General features: G+C 44.6%; 1 protein-coding gene across 7 annotated transcripts in view; it reads left to right on the top strand.

Moving 5' to 3' along the window:
- The window catches only part of ppfia2 (PTPRF interacting protein alpha 2), a 183515-nt gene that overhangs the window by 142320 nt on the left and 19354 nt on the right, over nucleotides 1-21841 (top strand). For all 7 annotated transcript variants that reach the window (XM_061251588.1, XM_061251590.1, XM_061251589.1 and 4 more), the window contains 12 exons: nucleotides 339-473; nucleotides 3490-3573; nucleotides 4003-4134; nucleotides 4740-4802; nucleotides 4970-5061; nucleotides 6176-6314; nucleotides 8408-8625; nucleotides 10832-11072; nucleotides 13749-13778; nucleotides 14110-14237; nucleotides 17092-17270; nucleotides 18548-18635. In XM_061251588.1, coding sequence (XP_061107572.1) covers nucleotides 339-473; nucleotides 3490-3573; nucleotides 4003-4134; nucleotides 4740-4802; nucleotides 4970-5061; nucleotides 6176-6314; nucleotides 8408-8625; nucleotides 10832-11072; nucleotides 13749-13778; nucleotides 14110-14237; nucleotides 17092-17270; nucleotides 18548-18635 — 1529 coding nt within the window. The remainder of the gene's footprint in view (nucleotides 1-338; nucleotides 474-3489; nucleotides 3574-4002; nucleotides 4135-4739; nucleotides 4803-4969; nucleotides 5062-6175; nucleotides 6315-8407; nucleotides 8626-10831; nucleotides 11073-13748; nucleotides 13779-14109; nucleotides 14238-17091; nucleotides 17271-18547; nucleotides 18636-21841) is intronic.

Below are 21841 nucleotides of genomic sequence, written 5' to 3'. Positions count from 1 at the left end.
AAACTAATTATAGGTGTATTGTTCACTCATGTATAAATATTCATATAACTAATACATTAGTTAGTAGTTGAATGAGTAAACTAATGAAACGTTAATTTAATGCTTAGTTAATGTACCTGTACGTCATTAATTATTGTGAACAGCTACATTAGTTAATGCCGGCTCATGTAAAGCTCATGTACCCGTATTGTGAAGTGTGGCTGAAGGTGTGTTGTCTCCGGGCAGATGGAGGAGAAGAACAGGCAGCTCCAGAAGAGGTTGGCGCTGGCTCATGTAAAGCTTGTGTACCTGTATTGTGAAGTGTGGCTGAAGGTGTGTTGTACGTGGTCTCTGGGCAGATGGAGGAGAAGAACAGGCAGCTCCAGGAGAGGTTGGAGCTGGCTGAGCAGAAGCTACAGCAGACCATGAGGAAGGCTGAGACGCTCCCGGAGGTGGAGGCCGAGCTGGCCCAGCGAATCGCCGCCCTCACCAAGGTACAGCCCCCCAGAGACACCTCCCATGATGCAGTGCAGCAGCACAGGGCACACAGTCACACCAGTGAGGGTATGTCGGGGTATGTCGACTGAGGTTATCCGATCCGGGCCAGCCAAAGTGAGATTCACTGCCCTGTAACTAGAGGACTTCAGTGCCAATGGGGCTACTCGCCTCTGATACTGGAGGACCACCGCTTCTATAGACAAACAGCCATTGTAACATACTTCCCAATAGGAACATAATCCATTTGACTTCTTTAGCCTCAGGTATTCAGTGGTTTCTAGGCTATTTGTCCTCTGGTATAGTCATCCTAAATTGAAATCGTCCCCACACTGAGAGCCTTCTCAGCCTCATCATCCTTTGCCATTTATCAGGAATAAAGGTATAATGACTGACTCCATAATTTAGTGGCCACCATTAACCACCCATTCATCTGGCATAAAGTGGAATACAGTTAGAGGATAGCTGCACTAATGACATGGAACAGATCTTAACCCCTTCCTTTATGATTTCTTCCAATCTGTTACTCTGGACATTTCTGGGACAGTCTGCTGGTAGTTAGCCCTGTTTAAGGCGTGAGGTCACAAACATGTAATTAGAATGTTCTTAACTGAACATTCCAGTCACAAATGTGTTATTAGACTGTTCTGAACTGAACATTCTAGTCCAAATATGTGATTAGAATGTTCTGAACTGAACACTCTATAGCTGATGTCAGTTCTAGAACACTGACTGACTAACAATCCGGAAAGCCTCCTCTTCAAAGGTTCAGCTGGGTGCATGATGTCAAACGTACCGTCACTGAACTGATCAAAGATCCCTGTTCTGAAAAGAAGAACGAGGTGCGAGAGCGTGCTTTGAAAGGAAGGCTTTGTTCTCCTTGTGCATCTGAAATATTGTTTCAGACCTCCTCTTGTTTTTGTTTATTATTTTGTTATAGTATTACATGGAATTAATTGCCTCAAGGCTTGTGAAGTGTTAACATCAAATTGCTAATACAGATAAATAAACAGAATGGCTTACTAAGTGCTTCATAGACTTTGATTACGAGTTATATATCACCCACTCCTAATTTACATCTGCAGGAAAGGGAAACATGAGGCCAGCTGTCTTTATGATAACGCTTATATTAATCTGAGAGGAAATGACGAACAACATAAGGAAGGAATTCTCTGGAAATTGCATCTCTTCTGGTGACAAAATGTTTGTGTTCTAATTCATATGAATATCAACATTTGACTTAGAGTTCACAAAATAATCTGCCTTGAATATTGACTGGAAAACATTGTTGCAGATGTCAAAATGCTAAACTGCAAACATCGATATTATACTCCTACACATTGCCACATACTCGTTAATTCAAACAAGTGTCTTAGCAACTTAATGTGAGGGCATACATCCCCACATACTTTGCCAACATGTCAATGTAAATGGTAGCATGGGTGAACTGAAACAAACTATCAGGAAAAATACATGTCCAGACAATTGAATTTAAACCCACAGGATGTGCCAAGCACTTACCAATATGTTCTCAATGCATTTTTCCTCATGTTCCTTTTCCTCGTGTTAAGGACCATTCAAGGTTCGCTTTGATAAAAACTTTAATAAAAATGTACAGACTGCTAGTTCAGTGCATGTTACTTGAAAGAGGTGAGGTGTGTGTGTATGTGTGTGTGTATATTTGTGCGTGTGTGTGCATGCTTGACTGTGTGTGTGTGTGTGTGTGCGTGCCTGTGTGTGTGCCTGTGTGCCTGTGTGTGTACGTGTGAGAGACAGTCGGTATTTGTTTTTTGTTTCGTTTTTTTACCCAGTGCTCTTACACATGGTTTGTCCCTCTCCTCTCGCCCTTCATCCCGTTAGTCTGACTCGAGCTCCTCTTCCTCACCTGGTGATTATCAGTGTGTTATAGAAGCTGAAGCCCAAGACATGAGCTTCATACGTAGGAAGGTAGTCCCACAGGACTTTACTTTCTATTGCTGATTAGAATCCATCTGACTTCCTCCTTGATTGATTGATTTTATTTTATTTTTGAGTTGTAGTTTGGTTTTGCTCCGTGTCTGTCGTAGCGAGCCATGGTTGCGTTTCTGCTGCTCGAGGCTGGGGTTTATGTCCTGTGTGTGAGAGGAGCAGGGCTCGCTGGAGCTGTGGGGAAACTGCATGACACATCTGCCTGGTCTCTGACTAAACCTCCACAACAACCTCTTCTGTTTTTCTTTATCTCTGCCTGTCAGTCTCTCTCTCTCTCTCTCTCTGTCTTTCTTTCCCCCTCTTTCTCTCTCTCTCTCTCTCTCTCTCCCCCTCTTCTGTCTGTCACTGTCTCTCTCTCTGTCTCTCTCACCCCCTCTCTGTCTCTCTCTCCCCTTCTTTCTCTCTCTGTCTATCTCACCCCCTCTCTGTCTCTCTCTCCCCTTCTTTCTCTCTCTCCCCTTTTCTCACTCTCTGTCACTGTCTCTCTTTCTCTCTCTCTCTGTCTCTCTCACCCCCTCTCTGTCTCTCTCTGTCTGTCTCTCTCACCCCCTCTCTGTCTCTCTCCCTTTCTTTCTCTCTCTCTGTCTGTCACTGTCTCTCTTTTTCTCTCTGTCTATCCTCCTTCTCTCTCATCCCCTATCTCTGTCTTTCTATCGCTCTTTCTCTGTCTCTCTCTGTCTGTCACTGTCTCTCTCCGTCTCTCTCTCTGTCTCTTTCCCCCTCTTTCTCCCCCTCTTTCTGTCTCTCTGTCTGTCACTGTCTCTCTCCCTCTCTCTCTCTCGCTCTCTGTCCCCCTCTCCCCCTCTCTCTCATAATCAGCCCCTGTCAGCTGATGCGTAGTGAGCAGTCCTCTTCAGCTTCTTGCCCGAATGACGTCCCCTCTCCTCACGCTGTAGTGTGTACTAGATCTGAATGAGCGTTTCGGAGCTGTAGCAGAACATAGAAGCTTGGCTTTGTCTGTCCGGCCCTCCTTGCCTGCGCACGCGTCACCTCCACGGCTGTTAAAATGGCGGGACCCCCCTCTCTCCCCCCTCTTTCACCCCGCAGGCTGAGGAGCGGCACGGGAGCATTGAGGAACGCATGCGGCACCTGGAGGGCCAGCTCGAGGAGAAGAATCAGGAGCTCCACCGAGTGAGTCGCCTCGAAGCGCCGCACACAGTCTCGCCAATCAGATAATGGCCGCCAGCTGCCACCGTCATCAGGCGGACGGCATGTGAAGCTGTCGGCTGCATGTTTCTCCATGTTTAGAGTTTACTGCTTACTCTCCGTGGGTCCCGGGTATGGCTTAATGTTTACTGGCAGCTAGGCTGACTGTCAGCAAAGATTATGACAGTCCAGCAGTTCATTATTGTGTAATATACTGTATATCCCAATTCGATCAATAACATGTTCAATAAAAAGGAAGGTTATATACTCAGTATGTAGATATGGCATACATCTATTTGCATACCAAAGTATTTCTAGCAAAATGGCAGCAAGTTGAGTGAAAATCATAGCAAATGCTTTTTGTCAAATGAGGCTTTGATCCGTATCTGACATGTCTTTTTTCTGACTCTTAAGGCCAGGCAGAGGGAAAAGATGAACGAGGAGCACAACAAGCGGCTGTCGGACACTGTGGACCGGCTTCTGACGGAGTCCAACGAGCGGCTGCAGCTCCACCTGAAGGAGAGAATGGCCGCGTTGGAGGAGAAGGTACACAACATGGCCGACGTCTTCCCACGGAGCGGAGCTAACGTGGTCAAAAAGTCACTACAATTCGTAAAATTATGTTTATATTCATATTTCATGGTATTCATGTGGGAGCGACATTGACTGTGAGAGCAGTCCTCTGGCAGTCGGAGGGTTGCCGGTTCGTTTCCGCCCTGGGTGTGTCGAAGTGTCCTTGAGCAAGACACCTAATCCCCAAATGCTCCTGATGAGTTGGTTGGTGCCTTGCATGGCAGCCAATCCCCATTGGTGTGTGAGTTTGTGTATGAATGGGTGAATGAGAAGCAGCAACTGTACAGCACTTTTGATAAAGGCGCTATATAAATGCCAACCATTTATCATATTTATGATGTCACCACACTCATTATCATATGAAAATGTGTTTTACATGAAGGAGGCAGATTTTCTGAGAAGATTCCTGGAATAGAATGGAACATTTGATTTTATATATTACGGGTGTAATATTCTGTTTTTTATATGTTCCTGGCTCTTGTCATTACAGTATATTAATGTCGAAAGTCTATTTTTGGTGACCATTGATTTTTTGGCAGACGGTTCCCTGATGTATTATCTTGTTGTCTCTGTTTCAGAATGTGTTGATTCAGGACTCTGAAAACCTCCGAAAACAATTGGAGGATTCAATCCATGACAAAGTAGGTGTCCAAGGTTCAAAATTGGCTTTGGCTATGCTCTACCATATGTTTTTATGAAGTTAGATATTTTAATGATTAAAATAATTCAAGTTTTTGTTTCCATTTTTGTTTCCATTTCATTGTTTTAACACTACATTTTCCTGTCTGTGTCCTGTCTTTCCTACTAGACCCATCTTGTTGATGAAATGGACAAGATCAGATCAGAGCTGGATCAGCACAGAATACGGACTGGCTCCCTTACAGAGCCAACCTTATCACGGTGTGTAAGCGTTTAGCTGGAGTTAGACACGCAGTATTTACAGGAAAGCCTCAAAATAATCCTCCTTTTGTTCCTATTTGTATGAGAAAAACAAGCACACAGTCAGCAAGAAAAGCACTCAGCAGCTCCAGTGCAAAGAAGAGGGAGAATGTGGTAAAATATCTCACCTGACAGCACCATTAGCTTTTAATGTGGAAAATATGTGTATGCATTTCTAAATTCTCAATCAAAATTATGATTTTTTATGCTATTCATAAAGCAAGTGTTTGGGTGCAATATAACATTCATACATTTATTGTGTGCTTACTCAAAGGACCTGCAGTGGGTCAAGAACTCAGTTTGACAAGTGGAAATATAACTGAGGAAAAATATCAGTTTTTCTCATGTAATTACGTATTTATCGAATGTAAAGAAATTAAACACACTCATAAGAGATGTTCTGTATTATAGATTTCTTAAGGTTTAGTCAGGGTGTTTTTGGCTGTTATGAATTCATTTACCAGCATCTGCATAATTATGTGCATAACTTTGCCATAGGTTTTGAACATGGGGGTTGGCATTCATAAATGCACTTAATCGATTAGGACTCGTACAATGTTTTACAAAACTGCAATTTACTCCTACAATTTTCTAATCCCCAAGCTAACTAAGAAAGATGATGAATAACTTACAATAATTTCTATGCACTTTGTGGCATGGGTGGCTGTAAATAGTTTCACAAAACCGTTGACATTGCTATTGTGTTTAAGTAACATAATGAGTTCACATATGTTAACATATTCAGCAAAATATAATGTTAAAGTTAAGTACCTGCATCATGAGACATATTGCTCTCAATTTCATGTTAAGATACAATTTTATATGAATGGAGCCATCCAGGTAGTTTAAACATCGGCCAAGCTAGTTTTTTTATTTTTTATTTATAGAAGATTCCTATCTAGCTATAATATATAAATAAAGGGTTCTTTGTTGGGCAAAATGGTTCTTCACACTTATGGCTGAGGGTTCCATAAAGAACTAAAAAGGGTTCCCCGATGGAATCAAGCCAAAGAACCCTTTTCTTCTATGAGGGATATATTTAGAGAATTGTTTTTGCCCCTCTCCTGTGGGTCAGGTCTCACCTGGACACGTCTGCGGAGCTCCGGTTCTCCCTGGGCTCCCTGGCGGAGACCCAGTCAGAGCACTACAGGTCGGCCCGGGTGGTCCGGAGGCCTCGGAGGGGCCGCACCGGCATCCTCAGGGAGGAGCAGAAGGTGAGCCCTCACCGACCCCCAAAACCCCATCAGAGAAAACAAAAAGACCCCCAAATCACATCAGAGATAACACAGGGCCCCCCAAACCCTCATCAGAGAAAACATAAAGACCCCCAAATCACATCAGAGATAACACAGGGCCCCCCAAAACCCCATCAGAGAAATCATAAAGACCCCCAAATCACATCAGAGATAACACAGGGCCCCCCAAAACCCCATCAGAGAAAACATAAAGACCCCCAAATCACATCAGAGAAACACAAGGGCCCCCAAACTACATTAGAGCAGACACAGGGGTCCCCAAACCACATCAGAGTAAACATATGGGCCCCCTAAACCCCAACAGAGCAAATACAGGGTGTTTGACTTGCACAACCCTTACGAAAAAAGGGGTTCAATAATACGCAACATGTGAAGAGTACACAGGAGGTAACCTATGCTATTTCAAGTCATATGTTTTGTTTCACCTGGGTGTTCACAGCTGGGTAGTTGTACCTGGGCAGTCTGCTTTGTGCACTGCCAAGATATGCAACGAGGAAGTAAATCTCTGTCAGAAGCAGATGAACAGTGTCTTATCAAAGCTTGCATTTTAAAAGCCCCTGGGCTTATATCTGAGAGAGAGGATCAGATGAGTGTCTTAATGACTTACTTCCACAAGGTCCCAGTCCTGCTTTTTAAACTTAGATGCTTTATAAGGTCTGATAAAGCTATTTTAGACTGCACGGTGCTGTGAAATTCTTTCAAATTCATCTGGATAGTGTTTCAAGTGAGGGACAAAAAGATAAGTTTGCTTTTAGATCAAGCCATAAGTCATTAGATAAGCCTTTACAGTATGTCTTTGGTTTTGGTGACAAGCAGATGTTAGAAATCATCAGTTTTTTTAGTTTTTTTTTTGCAAAAGAGCAACGCGGGCTTCAGCCGATGCATTATAAATCGCAAAAGAGAGTAGACGGAAGACGGAAAGGCTAATCCGCAGGGCGGGAGCTGGTCTGTCCCTCGAGGTGAGACACAAACAGGAGGCAGGAGCCGGGAGCTTGTCTGATTTCTGAATTAATTAGCATTGCAGTGCTACACCCCAGGGCCCACCAGGGGCCAGCGGAGCGCTTATGAGGCTGTACGTTCTCTGGAAATGTTAGGATGGTCATTAAGCAACAAACTGCAGTCCCCGATGCACCATTTTGCATCTGCCAACAGCAACATTGATTTTCCAAGTCGACCAGAAAACTAAAAGAAAGCTGGAAAGGATTGTGTAGACGGACAATAAAGGCCCATATGCTCTCTTGAGCAGAAAGTAAACTAAAAACTTGACCACAGTCATGGATAGATTTTATATTAAAATGGTAATTTTCCACGTACAAGATGCTGAACTTCAATGGTCCTCAACCCTGCTCCTAGAGCTCTACCCTCTTGTAGGTTTTTTTAATTTGGCACACCTGATTCTAGCTCTGGCTGTTGAATGAGGTGTGCTTTGTTAGGGTTGGAGTGAAAACCACACAGGACATTAGCTCTCCGGTAACAGGGTTGGGCAGCCCTGCTCTAGCTGTTGAATGAGGTGTGCCTTTTTAGGGTTGGAGTGAAAAACTACAGGACATTAGATCTCCTGTAACAGGGTTGGGCAGCCCTGCTCTAGCTGTTGAATGAGGTGTGCCTTGTTAGGGTTGGAGTGAAACCCTACAGGACATTAGCTCCCCAGTAACAAAGTTGGGAACCACTGCTGTACACACCTAGAGCCTTTCTCAATCTGCCTCATATTTCACTCAAAAAAACAAATATATTTTGTTCATTCCCTATTCCTTTTTAAGGAACGAATAATAATGATGGCTCTCAATATTTCCAATTTAACCACTGACTGTCTAGGGCCAGGTAAGGCTGTAGATGCCCTTTCTCTGTTGCTAGGCTCACTAAGTGCTCATTTAGAACAGAAGAGGGCATGTGTTCCTCTTGATCCATGCAGCTTCTGTGTTTTCCGCTAACACAAAATGTTCTCATAATGTTGCTGCAATGTTATACCATTGACAGAACATTTGAGGAACATTGTGAGAACATTTAGTGTTTTGCTGGGCTGTACTCACCTGTGTCCTCCCCTCCACCAGGCCAAGTCGCTGGGGGAGCAGGAGTGGCGGTCCCAGCAGCTGGGGGTTCTGGGTAGCCACCCCTTCGAGAGCGACACGGAGATGTCGGACATCGACGACGACGACCGCGAGACGCTCTTCGGCTCCATGGACCTGCTGTCCCCCAGCGGCCACTCCGACGCCCAGACGCTCGCCATGATGCTGCAGGAACAGCTGGACGCCATCAACCGCGAGATCCGGTCAGAGTCACGCTTTACCCACCATCCCCTGCGGTCGTCTACCTCCGCTTCCAGCATCGCTCACCTCACTCGCTCACATGACGAAAACGGTATACTTCGTGAAAGCAGGCGTTCGGTTTGATTGAACCCAAGAGCGAGAGGTTCAGTATAATTGAACCCAAGTGCGAGAGGTTCGGTATAATTGAACCCAAGTGCAGCAGGTTACAGAGTTTCGCCCCTTCGATGCAAACGTGACTGATAGGCTGCCATTAGGACTCCCGTTTGATACAAGCAGGCGGGCGGGCAGACAGACGAACATAACAGGCCAATTGCTGTACTCTTGGGCCGAGGGTAATCGTGTTCCTGTTAGCGCTGTTCAGAAGTTGCTACAAGGGCATTGCAGTTTGAGCCAAACGAGGATCAACTGGGCTTGTACAAATGTTGAATGAGCCATGTAAATGACCCAGTGTGAGCAAACCACATACCCAAAAACAAAGGATAAACCTTTTGACTGCAATCTTTAATTACAGTTTGTTATCAGTAAAAGGAAGGACAAACTACAAAAGAGGACTTGGGCGGCCTGTAGCGTAGTGGTTGACTGGGACCCACAAGGCCAGCGGTTCAGTCCCCGGTGTAGCCGCAATAAGATCCGCACAGCCGTTGGGCCCTTGAGCAAGGCCCTTAACCCTGCATTGCTCCAGGGGAGGATTGTCTCTTGCGTAGTCTAAATCAACTGTAAGTCGCTTTGGACAAAAGCATCAGCCAAATGACATGTAATGTAAAAAAGAAGAGGAAGCAAACAAAAAAACTTCTTCAGGCTGTGATTCTGAAGATGTAAACATTGACAGGCGACACATCGCCCACCTCGGGTCACAATGACACGCACATCGACTAACTGCCACATTTTTTTAAACACTTCCCTCCCTCCCACTCATCAGCGGAATCTGACAGGCCCGCTCTGCCCCCCCTCGTTATGTGGGTTTCCCCGGTGACGTAAGCGGGTTGACGAGCGACTCTAATCGATCTGCGGTTCACCGCGTCACGTTCACCGCCGAGAGCCCTGCTGTCGAGCGTGAGCCTGGGTCCAGCAACGCGAACACCATCGCACTGGAGCGCAGAATCGCATCACATTACCCCCGCTATCCTCCCCGCAGTGTATGGGTCCGCTCCATATGTAGCGGTGCGCGCGGCCGCATTCTGACGGATGGATGGAGAGCGAATCAGAGGTCTTTATTTCATAGCCGTAGGCTGTAGCTGCGGGGGCTGAGTTATACTCAGTGCTAGCCGAGTGGACACTGTTTTCAGCTGTGTGACGCCGTACTGTAGTCTGAATACAGTGCAGAGACACAAGCGTTGCATAATGCAACAGGCTTAAAGTCATGCCAAAGCTCCTAAACTTTATTTGTTTATTTTGCAACTGCATTAAGGACTTTCTTGAATGCAGTGACCCAGAAATCAGATGTCAGCATTGAACCAAAGGGACTTTTGTTCTTCATAATTTTGTTCGTTATAATTTGCAAGTGAAGTACTGTGTGTGGTTATGAGTAATGAACTGGCTTTTGACCGTATTCATCCATATACTTCACTTTTAATTGACGCAGCCCTTGGGTCTCTCAGCTGCATTCAAGTGCAGGTCTTGATCGAGACACTTAAAAAACGCAGAGGTGAAAACTGAACAAGTCCTCTTGTGTGAGTGGTGCTAGTCTCAACTGTCATATTCTGTCAATGTGAGCAGGGCAGAGGGAGTGCCGTAATGAAAGGCCTTTAGCATTGAAGGCAGTGGTAATCTTCTGTCTGTATTGTAGATCACACCTCTTAGTGCTCCATTCAAAGAAGAAGAAGCAAACACTGTATTCACAATCCACCGAGGACAGCATTGTGATGATATCAGTGGAGGTCACCCTGCCTGTGGGTTCTCAACAACACTATGTTTTCTGGAAAATGGAGGCATTTACTTACTCTCTCCCTCCCTCTCCCTCCCTCTTTGTCTCTATCCTCCTCTCTCTCTCCCCGCACTCTTCTACTTCCTCCTTCTTTCCCCCTCTCTCCCTCCCTCCCTCTCTCCCCTCTCCCTTTCTCTCCCGCATCTCCCTCTCCCCTCCCTCTCTCCCACCCTCTCCCTCTCTCCCTTCTCCCTCTCTCTCCCTCCCTCCCTCCCTCCTCTCTCTCACTCTCTCTCACTCTCTCTCTCCCTCCCCCTCTTCCTCCACTCTCTCCCCACCCCCAGGCTGATCCAGGAGGAGAAGGAGTCCACAGAGTTAAGGGCGGAGGAGATAGAAAACCGCGTGGCCAGCGTGAGTCTGGAGGGGCTGAACCTGGCCCGTGTGCCCCACACAGGGACCTCCATCACTGCCTCAGCCACCGCCTCTTCCCTGGCCTCCTCCTCCCCTCCGAGCGGCCACTCCACCCCCAAACTCACCCCTCGCAGTCCCGCCCGGGACATGGAGCGTATGGGCGTCATGACGCTGGTACTGTGGACCAATCCTCTTCTCTTTATTAAACACAGACACAGTCTCTCAGACACAGTCCCTCAGACACAGTCCTCTACAGCAGAGATCCTCACATCCAGCCCTGGTCTTCCTCTCTCCCGGGTGATTGACTGAGCAATTAGTGCTACTGATTGGCCAGACTGTCTTCACTCCGGGGAAAGGGAGGGTGGAAAACCAGCGGTCTTGAGAACATGATTTGATGATCCCTGCTTTAGTACTACTGGCTTTAAGATGAATGAATGAATCAATGAGGTGCTTGACTGCTTGACTGGAAAAGGTCAGCCATTTTTTTTGAACAGAGACAGGATAAACATATTTCAGATTTTTCACTCATTCCAACTAAAAGAAAAAAATAACCATTCATAATAATAAAAATTTTGATATTCAATACAAAAGGAGAATTAGTAGGGGTTTTAGGGTTTTACAGACTTTTTAGGGTTTTATACACAAAGCGCATTTACTGTAAAAATGTGGAATGGATTGGATAGGGTTAAGATTAGTGCCTAAAGGCCAGTTTAGAGTGAGGTGCTGTATGATTGGCCGATAGATATTACTGCATTCCATTATACCAAAATTCCATTAAGCTCAACTGTGATAATGAACACTGTCGCTCACAAACATGTAGACCATAAAAACGAATCGCTGAAGTTAACGCTAGGTAACGCTAGCTAATGACTTTCAGGTCAGTGTTCACAATGATTACACTTCGCTAAAAATTATTACAGGATGTTCAAGAATGTTCTATAGTAATATTGTCATGACAACTGAGCCAGTGATGGGGTCAAAGTTCAGTACCATTTCAAGTCTCAGCGATGGGCACAACAATGATAGTGATGACATGAAATTAGGGTGGCTGTAGGACTCTTTGTCTGGTGGTGGGTTGGGCTTCAGTGGGGGGAGACCAGGCGCGGGTCAGGGAAGAACGTTAAGAATGACCTTACTATGGCGTTGCTAAATAATTCCGACCCTTTTTTATTATTTTCCGCTGGTCAGCTGCATTGTAATAAAGAAATAAAGTGGTCCCTTGAAGTGTGGCAGACAGCTAAAGAAAAGGTCAGCCATTTTGTCTTCTTGGTGGCAATCTAGATTGTCAAAGCGCATGACGAGGAGTGGACAAGAGGACTGAAGTATGTTGTGACCTTTCTGCCAAAGAGTGGTGAAATAAGCCGGACTGCATCCATTTTGAGTAGTGCGCATTATTGCTGAAAGAATTTATTGGTTTTCCTTCAGCGTGTTTAAGGCCTGGTTATTAGTTCTGTGATGAATGGACATTGTTTATTTTTCCTTTCCTCGGTAGGGTAAGCTCTTGCAAAGCAACCATTCGGCTTTCTGAAATGAATCAATGTCCATGGACTTCTTTTGTGGATTTAGGATATCTCAATATTGTATTTGCGAGGAATATATTTAACATTTTGCCTTTGATCTGATTTGAGTTGAGAATTATGAGAACTTGTAAAATTCAGCTTACCCATCCAGCGTGTTTCATGTGGATCAGTCTGTTGCACTGAAATTGGGAAATTCATGTTTATCCGTCACCTGGTAAATGGCAGCTTTCTTCACTGTATTATAAAATATGTTGAAAGAATGAATAGAAACCTCAACAATGTGGAAATAGCTGTCTTATAAACACATTTTGCAAAGATAATGTTATGTCATAATTTTCTAGCAACTTAGAGGCCTTTATTTAAAGAGAACTGAAAACAATGGGGATGCTCAGTACTCAGTTGAACCAATAGATAATCCTTTTGTAGCAAGTATCTCTGAGTGACAAAAGCAAGTCTGTCAAAGAATCTGAGCCCACAAAAGCCCTCAGCTTGAAAGGAGAGGCATGTTTCAGAGAGATCACGCTACAGTAATTCTGAAAGAAGCTCAAGATTAGAATATAAAAGAAAGGCCTATGTGGCCGCCGACATTGTTCGACGGTGGAAGCGCAAATTCATTTCCCAAAAATCGACAATCCAAAATTCCAAATCCGTTCATCGACTGCTACAGTGAGCAAACCTGCTGTTTGGCTTTGAGTGTTATGGCTTTTTCCCCCCAGAAGGGTTGAGTTTGAAGTTGTTATGCGCTAATGCTAAAAGCAGCCCCCTCGGGTGTGTAAACCAGCGCAGGCACAGTTGTGATTCTTTGTCACTGCGCCGGTTCCGGAAGGAAGGGTTCCTATACCGAGCTTCCCCGCCCCCCTCTCCTGTAGACTGTGAATATGTCCCCCTGCTGCTTTAACACCCCCCGTGTCTCCATCGTGGGGCTTGCTGTTTGCTTTACACGATGCCTTTCAACTAAAAATACCGAAATCCCTGTAGAGCCAATGCTAGAGAGGGTCACGGTATGTTAATGTCCACAATTCTCCGGGGCTTTTTAAGGAATGAGCCTTTGATTTTGTTGATGCTGTTAATTAATCTTAGCACACAGGGGCACTGATTTTTTTTTTTTCCTTGTTTTTTAAATACCCGTCATTTAGAATAGCATTTTGGCAATAATGACTAATTTGTCATTGAGTGTATGCGTGACAATAAAAGGGGTCAGATATGTAAACACTGTATAGTTATGTAACTATGGCAACGGTGTTTACAAGGTTGTGGGTTTTGTTCCTCCATTGGTGCTGACTGCTGCGTGTGGTTTTCTTTTTCTCCAAACCCGTGCCCCTGCCCGTAGCCCAGCGATCTAAGGAAACACAGGAGAAAGGTACGACAATATCACACGATTATGATCATTATGAGTATTACCATTATTATAAAGTATGGTTTCACCATAATCCTTACAGTCGCACGGCATATCCTTTTAACAATGTACTTTTTGTAAGGAGGTATAATTTTCAATCGGAAAGAAAATTTAATATTTAAGTAACTGCCTTTAACTTCATTAAAGGTTTTACCCAGAAGTTGACCCAATTTTTCACTATTTGTCAGATGGTAGTGGCTAAATTCTTGCACTTTGTGTAACGTGTCAGAACTGAAAGAGTCCCCCGCTGTGGGCCAGGAGCAGTGACGTTTGGCCCTTTTTTCCCCCTCCTCAGATAGCAGCCGTGGATGAGGACGGCCGAGAGGACAAGGCCACCATCAAGTGCGAGACGTCCCCACCCCCCACGCCCCGACAAGTGCGCATGACCCAAACGCTCCCGGCCTCCGCCCACAACGATGCCCGGTACACATATTAGCATCATATTAGCCTCTGTTCATGTTAGCATCTGTTCGTATTACCCTCTGTTCATATTAGAATCTGTTTATATTAGCTATTGCCTTCTGTTCATATTAGCATCTGTTCATATTAGCCTCTGTTCATGTTAGCATCTGTTCATATTAGCATCTGTTTATATAAGCTATTAGTGAGACGGGTGCGTGGGGGTTGGACCCAAAATGCACGACTCAGAAACAATAGTAATATAAAGACCCCTCAGGGCTTTATTCGGGACGAATCCCAGGAGAGTAGTCAACCCAAGCGAAGTCCATACACGTAGATCCAGCCAAACAAAAAATAAACAAACAAAAAGCACGGTGCCGAGGGAAGAGGCAAACTCGTAGTCGGTAGACGTGCAGGGAGGTCCGGTAGCGGGAGAGCTGTCAGCGGGGCAGATGAACAGACGGGCGGCAGGCAGAGGCGTAGTCGTGGGCGAAGCGGGAGTCGAAACCATGAAACAATCAGCGAAGCAAAAGTACAAAAACGGTAGGCGAGGACGTAGTCAAAAAACAAACGATGGTCACAAAACAGAAATCAATAAACAATGGTCGGTAAACAGGCGTGGATCGTAACGTGTAATCAAACAGTAAATAATGCTCAAGAGTTGCGTGGTAAACAGAGGCAGACAATTTCGCAGTGAACAGTTGCGCGACTGGGCTATAAATGCAGGTGTAGACAGGTGTAGACAATTAGTTAGAGCGTAGCAAGGAAATGGAAAACAGGTGCGATGGATGACAAGTTTAACAAGGAGATTAGTAATCGTTAGTAATAAACCTATCCTGCCCTAGCATTAGTAAATTAGTAAATGACATGCACGAGAAACGTAAGGTAACATGAACACATGATTAGTCTTGTTAGTTTCTACCCAATCCTGATCTAGCGTTAGTAGTTTTAGTAAATAGACAAATAGAACATTAGGGGAGTGAAGGACAGAACGAGAGAGAGAGAGAGAGAGAGAGAGAGAGAGAAAAGGCGGAACGCAAGGTTTGCGGAAAAACATGTAAAAGTGTATGCATAACAACGACCAGTTAACGTAACAATAAACATACATCGAAACATAACACAAAGCGAAACTAAGACGATAATCACTCAACATAACCAGGTAATATAATCGTAACGAAACATAACTAGACATGACGAGAAAATAAATCGTAACAAGAAATAAACTAAACAACATGACGAACCTAGACTAACATAATACATGAAGACACTACGTGACTAAGACAACATGAATAAACATAAAACATCATAAAACATGGTGAGACAGACCTGAAACGTGACAATTAGCCTCTGTTCATCTTAGCTTCTGTTCATCTTAGCATCTGTTCATATTAGCATCTGTGTATACTCAGTGACAAATATTAGATACACCAGTCTACCAGCTTGTTTACGCAAATATCGAATCAGCCAATCATGTGGCAGCCACTATGTATACAAGCAATGTATACAAGCATGCAGACATGGTCAAGGGGTTTGGTTTGGTTGTTGTTCAGACCAAATATACAGCGAGGGTAGGCCACTCATGCCTCTGTTCATATTAGCCTCTGTCTCCGGGCTACTCAACTCCATTTCCTGGGGGCCGCAGTGTCTGCAGGTGTTTGCTCCAAACCTGCTCCTGGTTTCACTAATGACCATACTTCCTGAACAAGCTAGTAAAATAATTGGTGGTGTAGTGCTCGGTTGGAGCAAATACCTGCAGACACTGCAGGACCTGGAGTTCAGTAGTCCGGCTATGTTCTCTGCACAATTATAAACCAGAGACCTCCTGTACACAAGCTTTTTAAAGGCACTGTGGGTAAGAGAAAAACTCTGCAAGTATAATGCTGTCAGATTTATTTGATGCGCGTTGCCCGTCTGAACACTTCCGCCCGGTGGGTTCAAACCCTCACTCGTGTTTGAACAAATAAGTGCTGAAGTTTAAGATGCAGGTTTAAGTCAAGTTCAAGTTTTAAATAAAAGCTATTAGATTAATTCCTTAACTCCTTAAGGATTTTCAGTCAGTGTCTATATGACTAAATAGCTAAAACTATGGACCCATGAAAATGACCAATCCTCATTTGAAAATTCAGTTAATCCAATCCAATCAATTATTTGCTTTAAGATGGAGATATGGCTGTTTACACAGAAAAGATAATTATTTTGTAATATCCTAGAATCCAATGTTTTTCTCATTTTTGTCTGCAGATTATGGCACAGCTGTCGGTAGAGAGGCAGTTTACTTTGTGCTCATCCTGCAAGCCGTTGAAGCGGGAAGCTTTGGGAGCTTCCTCATGTCAGATATGAAAGCAGTCTGATCATTTTTAAAATGTTATGATACAGTACGCACGACCATTTCTATTACTTAAAAAAAGGTACCAAAAAGTACTCGTCTCAGGTATATAAAACTGTACCCAAACTACCTTTCTTGGGGACATTTGGGTAGTTTGTTCAAGAAAGATCCGAGCCGGGCACCCTCGGTGTGGAGTTTGCACGTTCTCTCCATGTCCACATGATATGCAGATTAGGCTAATTGGAGAGTCCACATTACCCCTACGTATGAGTGTGTGAATGAATGGTGTGTGTATCCTGCGATTGATTGGTGACCTCTCCGGGGTATATGCGGCGCACACTGGGTTAGGCTCCAGCCCCCCCTGTGACTCCAACCAGGAATACGCGGGTTAGATGATTGTTGGATGGATGGACGGATATTCCTTACTAAGAGCAAAAATGTGTCTCCACTCAACCTTTATTGCTGAGAGTGAAATGAAAATGCTTGTGGTTCTCGTGGTCAGAGCTGTGATGTTGTGGTCATGTGATCTGTGGTCATGTGACCTGCTTGCAGTTTGGCCGCCACCCTGGAGGCGGAGGCCAGCGCCCTGAGCAGCGTCACCAGCAGCCAGGACTCCCTGCACAAGCAGCCCAAGAAGAAGGGCATCAAGTCCTCCATCGGCCGGCTCTTTGGCAAGAAGGAGAAGGCCCGGCTCGGCCAGCTGGCCAAGGAGATGGGCGGACCCGGCCAAGGTGACAACCCCCCAAATCAGCTCAGAAATACAGCCAAACTGGCCCTACAGCACCTTCCTGTAGCACGTACCTTCTATGTTGTAGCTCTGTCATATCTTGTAATCATGCCCCACTTCTAGTTTATGGTTTGTCATAACTTTACGTAGCCTAGGCTCACTGTGTCGACTAGATTTTTTGTTGTTCCTGGCTATGGATAACTGATACTTTATAGGAATTGTGTGCTATCTGACCTGTGTTCTGTAGTTGTTCCATCGACCTTCAGTATGCACTTCTTCTATGGCACTTTTGATAAAAGTTTCTGCCAAAATGTATTTGGCATTTTGACATACCATGTCCTGGTGACCAGCGGTCCAGTCTATGCTCTTCAGCTTTCTGTCAGATGTTTGAGGAGTTAATTAAACAATGAATGTATGTCTCCTTGTGCTGGAGTGCTTAAGATCACAGGAAAAGCACTGGACTGTGGACAGGCTGGACATGCTGAACTCAGCATCCACGGTTTAAAGCGCTGGCCTGCGCTTTGCTGTGTCTGCACTTTTTTTTTTTCCTATTCCCCTAACATGAGCTGTGCTCCGCTAAACTGGCTATAACATGGGACCGGTCCCAAAGGAAGCGTGAGGGAGACTTACATCGAACCTGACAGATAACCTTGATCCGGAGGCCTCTTTCCCGAGTGGTCCTCATTACCAACCCGCTGCGAATACCCAGGGTGCTTTGCGTTTGACTGAGCGCCACCATAGAATGCTAATGCCTTGTCACCGGGGAAGAAGTATGCACTCTTCGGACACTATCAATATCAAATCGGATGAAGTCAACTGAACTTCAGAGGAATGATGATGTACACCGTATATGCTACAAGTGTCTATTATCCTTTGAGCCTATTTATAGTTTGGTGCACTTTATGATTGCAATCAAAAATGCACCGCGTGTCTCGCTTGCTCGCTTGTCTTGCAGAATTCTTATAACCTCATTTTGTATTTCAAGCTAATTTTATAGTGTTTTGCTCAGGTAAAATGCTATAAAACTGTCAGACTGTCATCATAAATAAGGCATTCAGTAATGATTTGCAGGTACCCTGAAACCATGCCTTAAGGATCTATTGTAATTAGTCTGCAAAGATGTGCTATTTTAACATGTTTTTCACTTGCCCTTGCAAATCTATTGAAAACAGTCCTGGGGACATTCATATGGCATAAGTCATTCACGTGACTTATCTTACACATGGTCGTGCTCTGTCATGTGACCCCATGTCATGTGACCCCTCTTTCTCTTCCTGATAGGCATGTCAGATCCAGAGCTGGTTGGTCAGGATATCGCCATGGGGAAGCTGGGAACCCAGGCGGAGAAGGACAGGAGACTGAAGAAGAAGTAAGCATATCTCTTTCTCAACCAATCAGGACATTCTTCATCCACCAGCCAATGAAAACAAAAAAACAATCTAACAATCGGTCCTGTAAACTCATTCAACATTCTCAGTTGGCTCTCAATTCCTTGTTAAGTCACTTTATGTCAGTGTTGTTGAGAAAATGGTGGTACATAGACACAGCATAGGGGAATATTTGATCTATTCCTCGTGTCTGTGTACTGTATTTCCCCCTGTCAGTCTGGTCAGTCCTCAGCTCCCACTGTTTAGTCATCAGCCACTTTGTGTGACTACCCAAAGAACCAGCCATTATGGAGGGCCTTGTGTACCATCATCCCCCAGTGCTTTTATTTCAGCTGAATCATCAGGAACTGAGGTGCAGACACCCATATGCCTCTTTGAGAGGTGTAACCAGGACCCAAAAAATAGGGATTGGTTGGAGCGTGGGTGTGGGGGTGGTGGGTCAATGCTGCACATAGGACACCACATTTGGCTTAAATTGGAGAACATATTAAAGCCCCTTCATTCCTCTCCTATCTGATGTTCTCATTGCTGCGAAATCAAATATAGGCTTTAGAAATGGGAATGAAAAATAATAATAATACCTAATAACTGAGGACATAACCTCAGTCTCCTCAATGGTCCCTGGCCTCTTTCTCTACACTTACAAGATCCCAACACTGATGCCAAAGTGTTTGTTAGCGGAAAGAAAATGCCTTCCTTTTGCAGTCTTCTCGTCGTGCTCTTATATGTTCGATATGGTCGTAATGCGTTGCTGTTGTTTCCCTTTGGACTTTGTTAGGACCTGCGCATTGAAAGCCTTTTGGAGAGGCTGAATATGTGGATATTGTGTAACTGGTGGAGGTCACCAGCTCTTTCTCTGTCTCTCGGTCGATAAAGGGAATGAATAAACATTGTGGTGTAGGGAGGAGCAGAACATATGCGAGTAAATATAGAGAGACAACTAAGCTCAACTATTGATTCGATTCATCTCCCACATCGGTACTGTGTCAGTTTGTGTAGCTTTTATTTTAGGCTCGCTCTTCTTCAGCTAACAGAATTTTTACCAACGTCACAAAGCCCTTTTCAATGCATTTAAGAGCCGGCAAAAAAAAGTCCTTTATATTCTGCACAATAGCATTCTTACAGTATTTCTCTCCTAAAAACTGCATTGATGTGTCTCAGAGATGGATATACACATTCAGGACATTGTTTTGCTTCACATTTTTGCTTAATCAAACCGTGAACTCTTTTTTACCTTCATTAACGGTGTTTTGTCGGACAGGTGATAAACCCGAAGGCGCAGTGTTCTGGTGGCTGTGTTTGTATTCTGAATTCTCCAGAGCAGTCTCCCGGATCGGCCATCTTGCATCGTGCAGTGTTGAAGCCTCCAGTGCATGCCGTTGATATGCTTGTGAATCGACGTGCTTCGCTTCCTTTTCCTATGTGTTTGTCCTTTCTGTTTGGAGTGACCGTCCAGCACTGTACTTCTATAGTCTATTTATTTTATTCTTTTCATTGCTCCCGCATGGTTTATTTTTGATTGGAACAGATTGGAAATCCTGTTCTTTTTGTCCAGAAAGACTAAAGTGCATCTCTTCAGGAAATAACATGTCTTTGAACACCCGAGAAAACCACCTGTGCTCTATCGCTTGTACGAGTGTTTTTCTGTGTGTGTGTGCGTGCGTGTCTGAATTTCCCTTTGCTCTTTGGAAGACCGATAAGCCACCGCAGGATGCCGTGTCCCAAGTGTCCTTGCTTCTTGACTCTTGAAAATGTCTTGCTGTGTGCGTGCGGGAGTGTGCGTGCGTCCACGGCGACAGGCTACATGCTCATTAATATTTATGTTCTTCTGTTTTTCCATCACCCTCTCTCTCCTCTCATCACATGACACTAACGAGTGGGTAAGTTAGTGCCGGTGAGCCTGCTGGGTGTGCCATTGTCAGCACTGTGTCCCGTGTCCGCCCCCTGTCCGTCAGTACTCCCCTGTCTGTCCGTCTGTCACTAACGAAAATGGCGGCTATCCGGTCTTCCTCTCTCTTTATTTTGTTTGTTGTGCCTCGTAGTTGCATTTTCTTTCTTTCCCAGAACTCCAAAGAGGACGTGTTAGTAGCTGAACAGAGTGTGTGTGTGTGAGTGTGTGTGTGTGTGAGAGAATAATGAGCCTAGTTCTATCTCAAAATGCCGGAGCCCTCCCTCCCCGATAGATGACCTCCGTTGTGCGATCGCGAGCGTGTGTGAGAAATAACCAGCTGCTGTCCCGGTTATGGGTTGTTAAATCCTGTTCATTTCTTTTTTATTTAGTCCTAACTGTTTTGTTCCCTTCCCAGCTGTGTTCAGTGGATGTAAACAACTGTGTATTTACTGAAAAAAGGGAAATCAATCCCTAGTTACATTCATACTGGTGGAAATAAGGCTACATTATACTGCACTGCGCTGCTGCAGTAGAGGGGAACATATTTGTAAAGTTTAGTACCGCCTAGAATAGGTGCCTTTCTTAAGAGAAGATTACATGATGTTTATGTAAGGCAGAGTTTCTGTTCCTACCAGTAGAGGCTGGGAATGTGTTGAAAACATGTGGAAACGTCACTGACAAACATCACTTTCCTTCTCAGAAAGAAGAAGATTCAACCATCACATAAAGTTGTTTGTATTAAAAAGCAATTCCCAAACAACTGGACTGACAGCTCATATTGCATCCCCAAAATGGTCTTATGTTGCTTTCCTGATGCTCAGTAAAGGTCTGCAGTAAAGTGTCTGTTCAGTTTATCTAGGGTGACCGTATATTGGATTTTTTAAAAAGAGGTCAGGGGTGGGGAACATAATACCAGGCTCTTTGTTTGTCAAGTAAGCGGACATTTCAGACCATAGAAACCCCGCCTGGATGGATATTTTCAATCGTAAAAAGAAGAATTGTCTGGGAAATAGTGGCTGTCTGGTCAGCAAGTTTTCAGCAATAACGCTGCCTGCAACACTAAGGATGTCAGAATCTGGGCTTTCTTTAGCTGTCCAGCATGACTCTAACGGTCTGGGAGGAATCAGCATATTATTAATGACTAATAAGGGTAGAAGAAGGCTTCTGTCTGCCTGTTCTCCTTTAATACGGTGCTGTTTGGACCCTTTTGAAGTCTCGGGCACCTGCTTTCACCGCGACACAGGGACAAATCATTTATACTCCATTTCATCCAAACATCTTCATTTGGTAGTTTTG

This window comes from Conger conger, chromosome 8 (genome assembly GCF_963514075.1).
Source record: "Conger conger chromosome 8, fConCon1.1, whole genome shotgun sequence".
Taxonomy (NCBI): Eukaryota; Metazoa; Chordata; class Actinopteri; order Anguilliformes; family Congridae; genus Conger; species Conger conger.
Note: the sequence above shows the minus strand (reverse complement) of the source record. Positions and strands in the feature narration are given on the sequence as shown.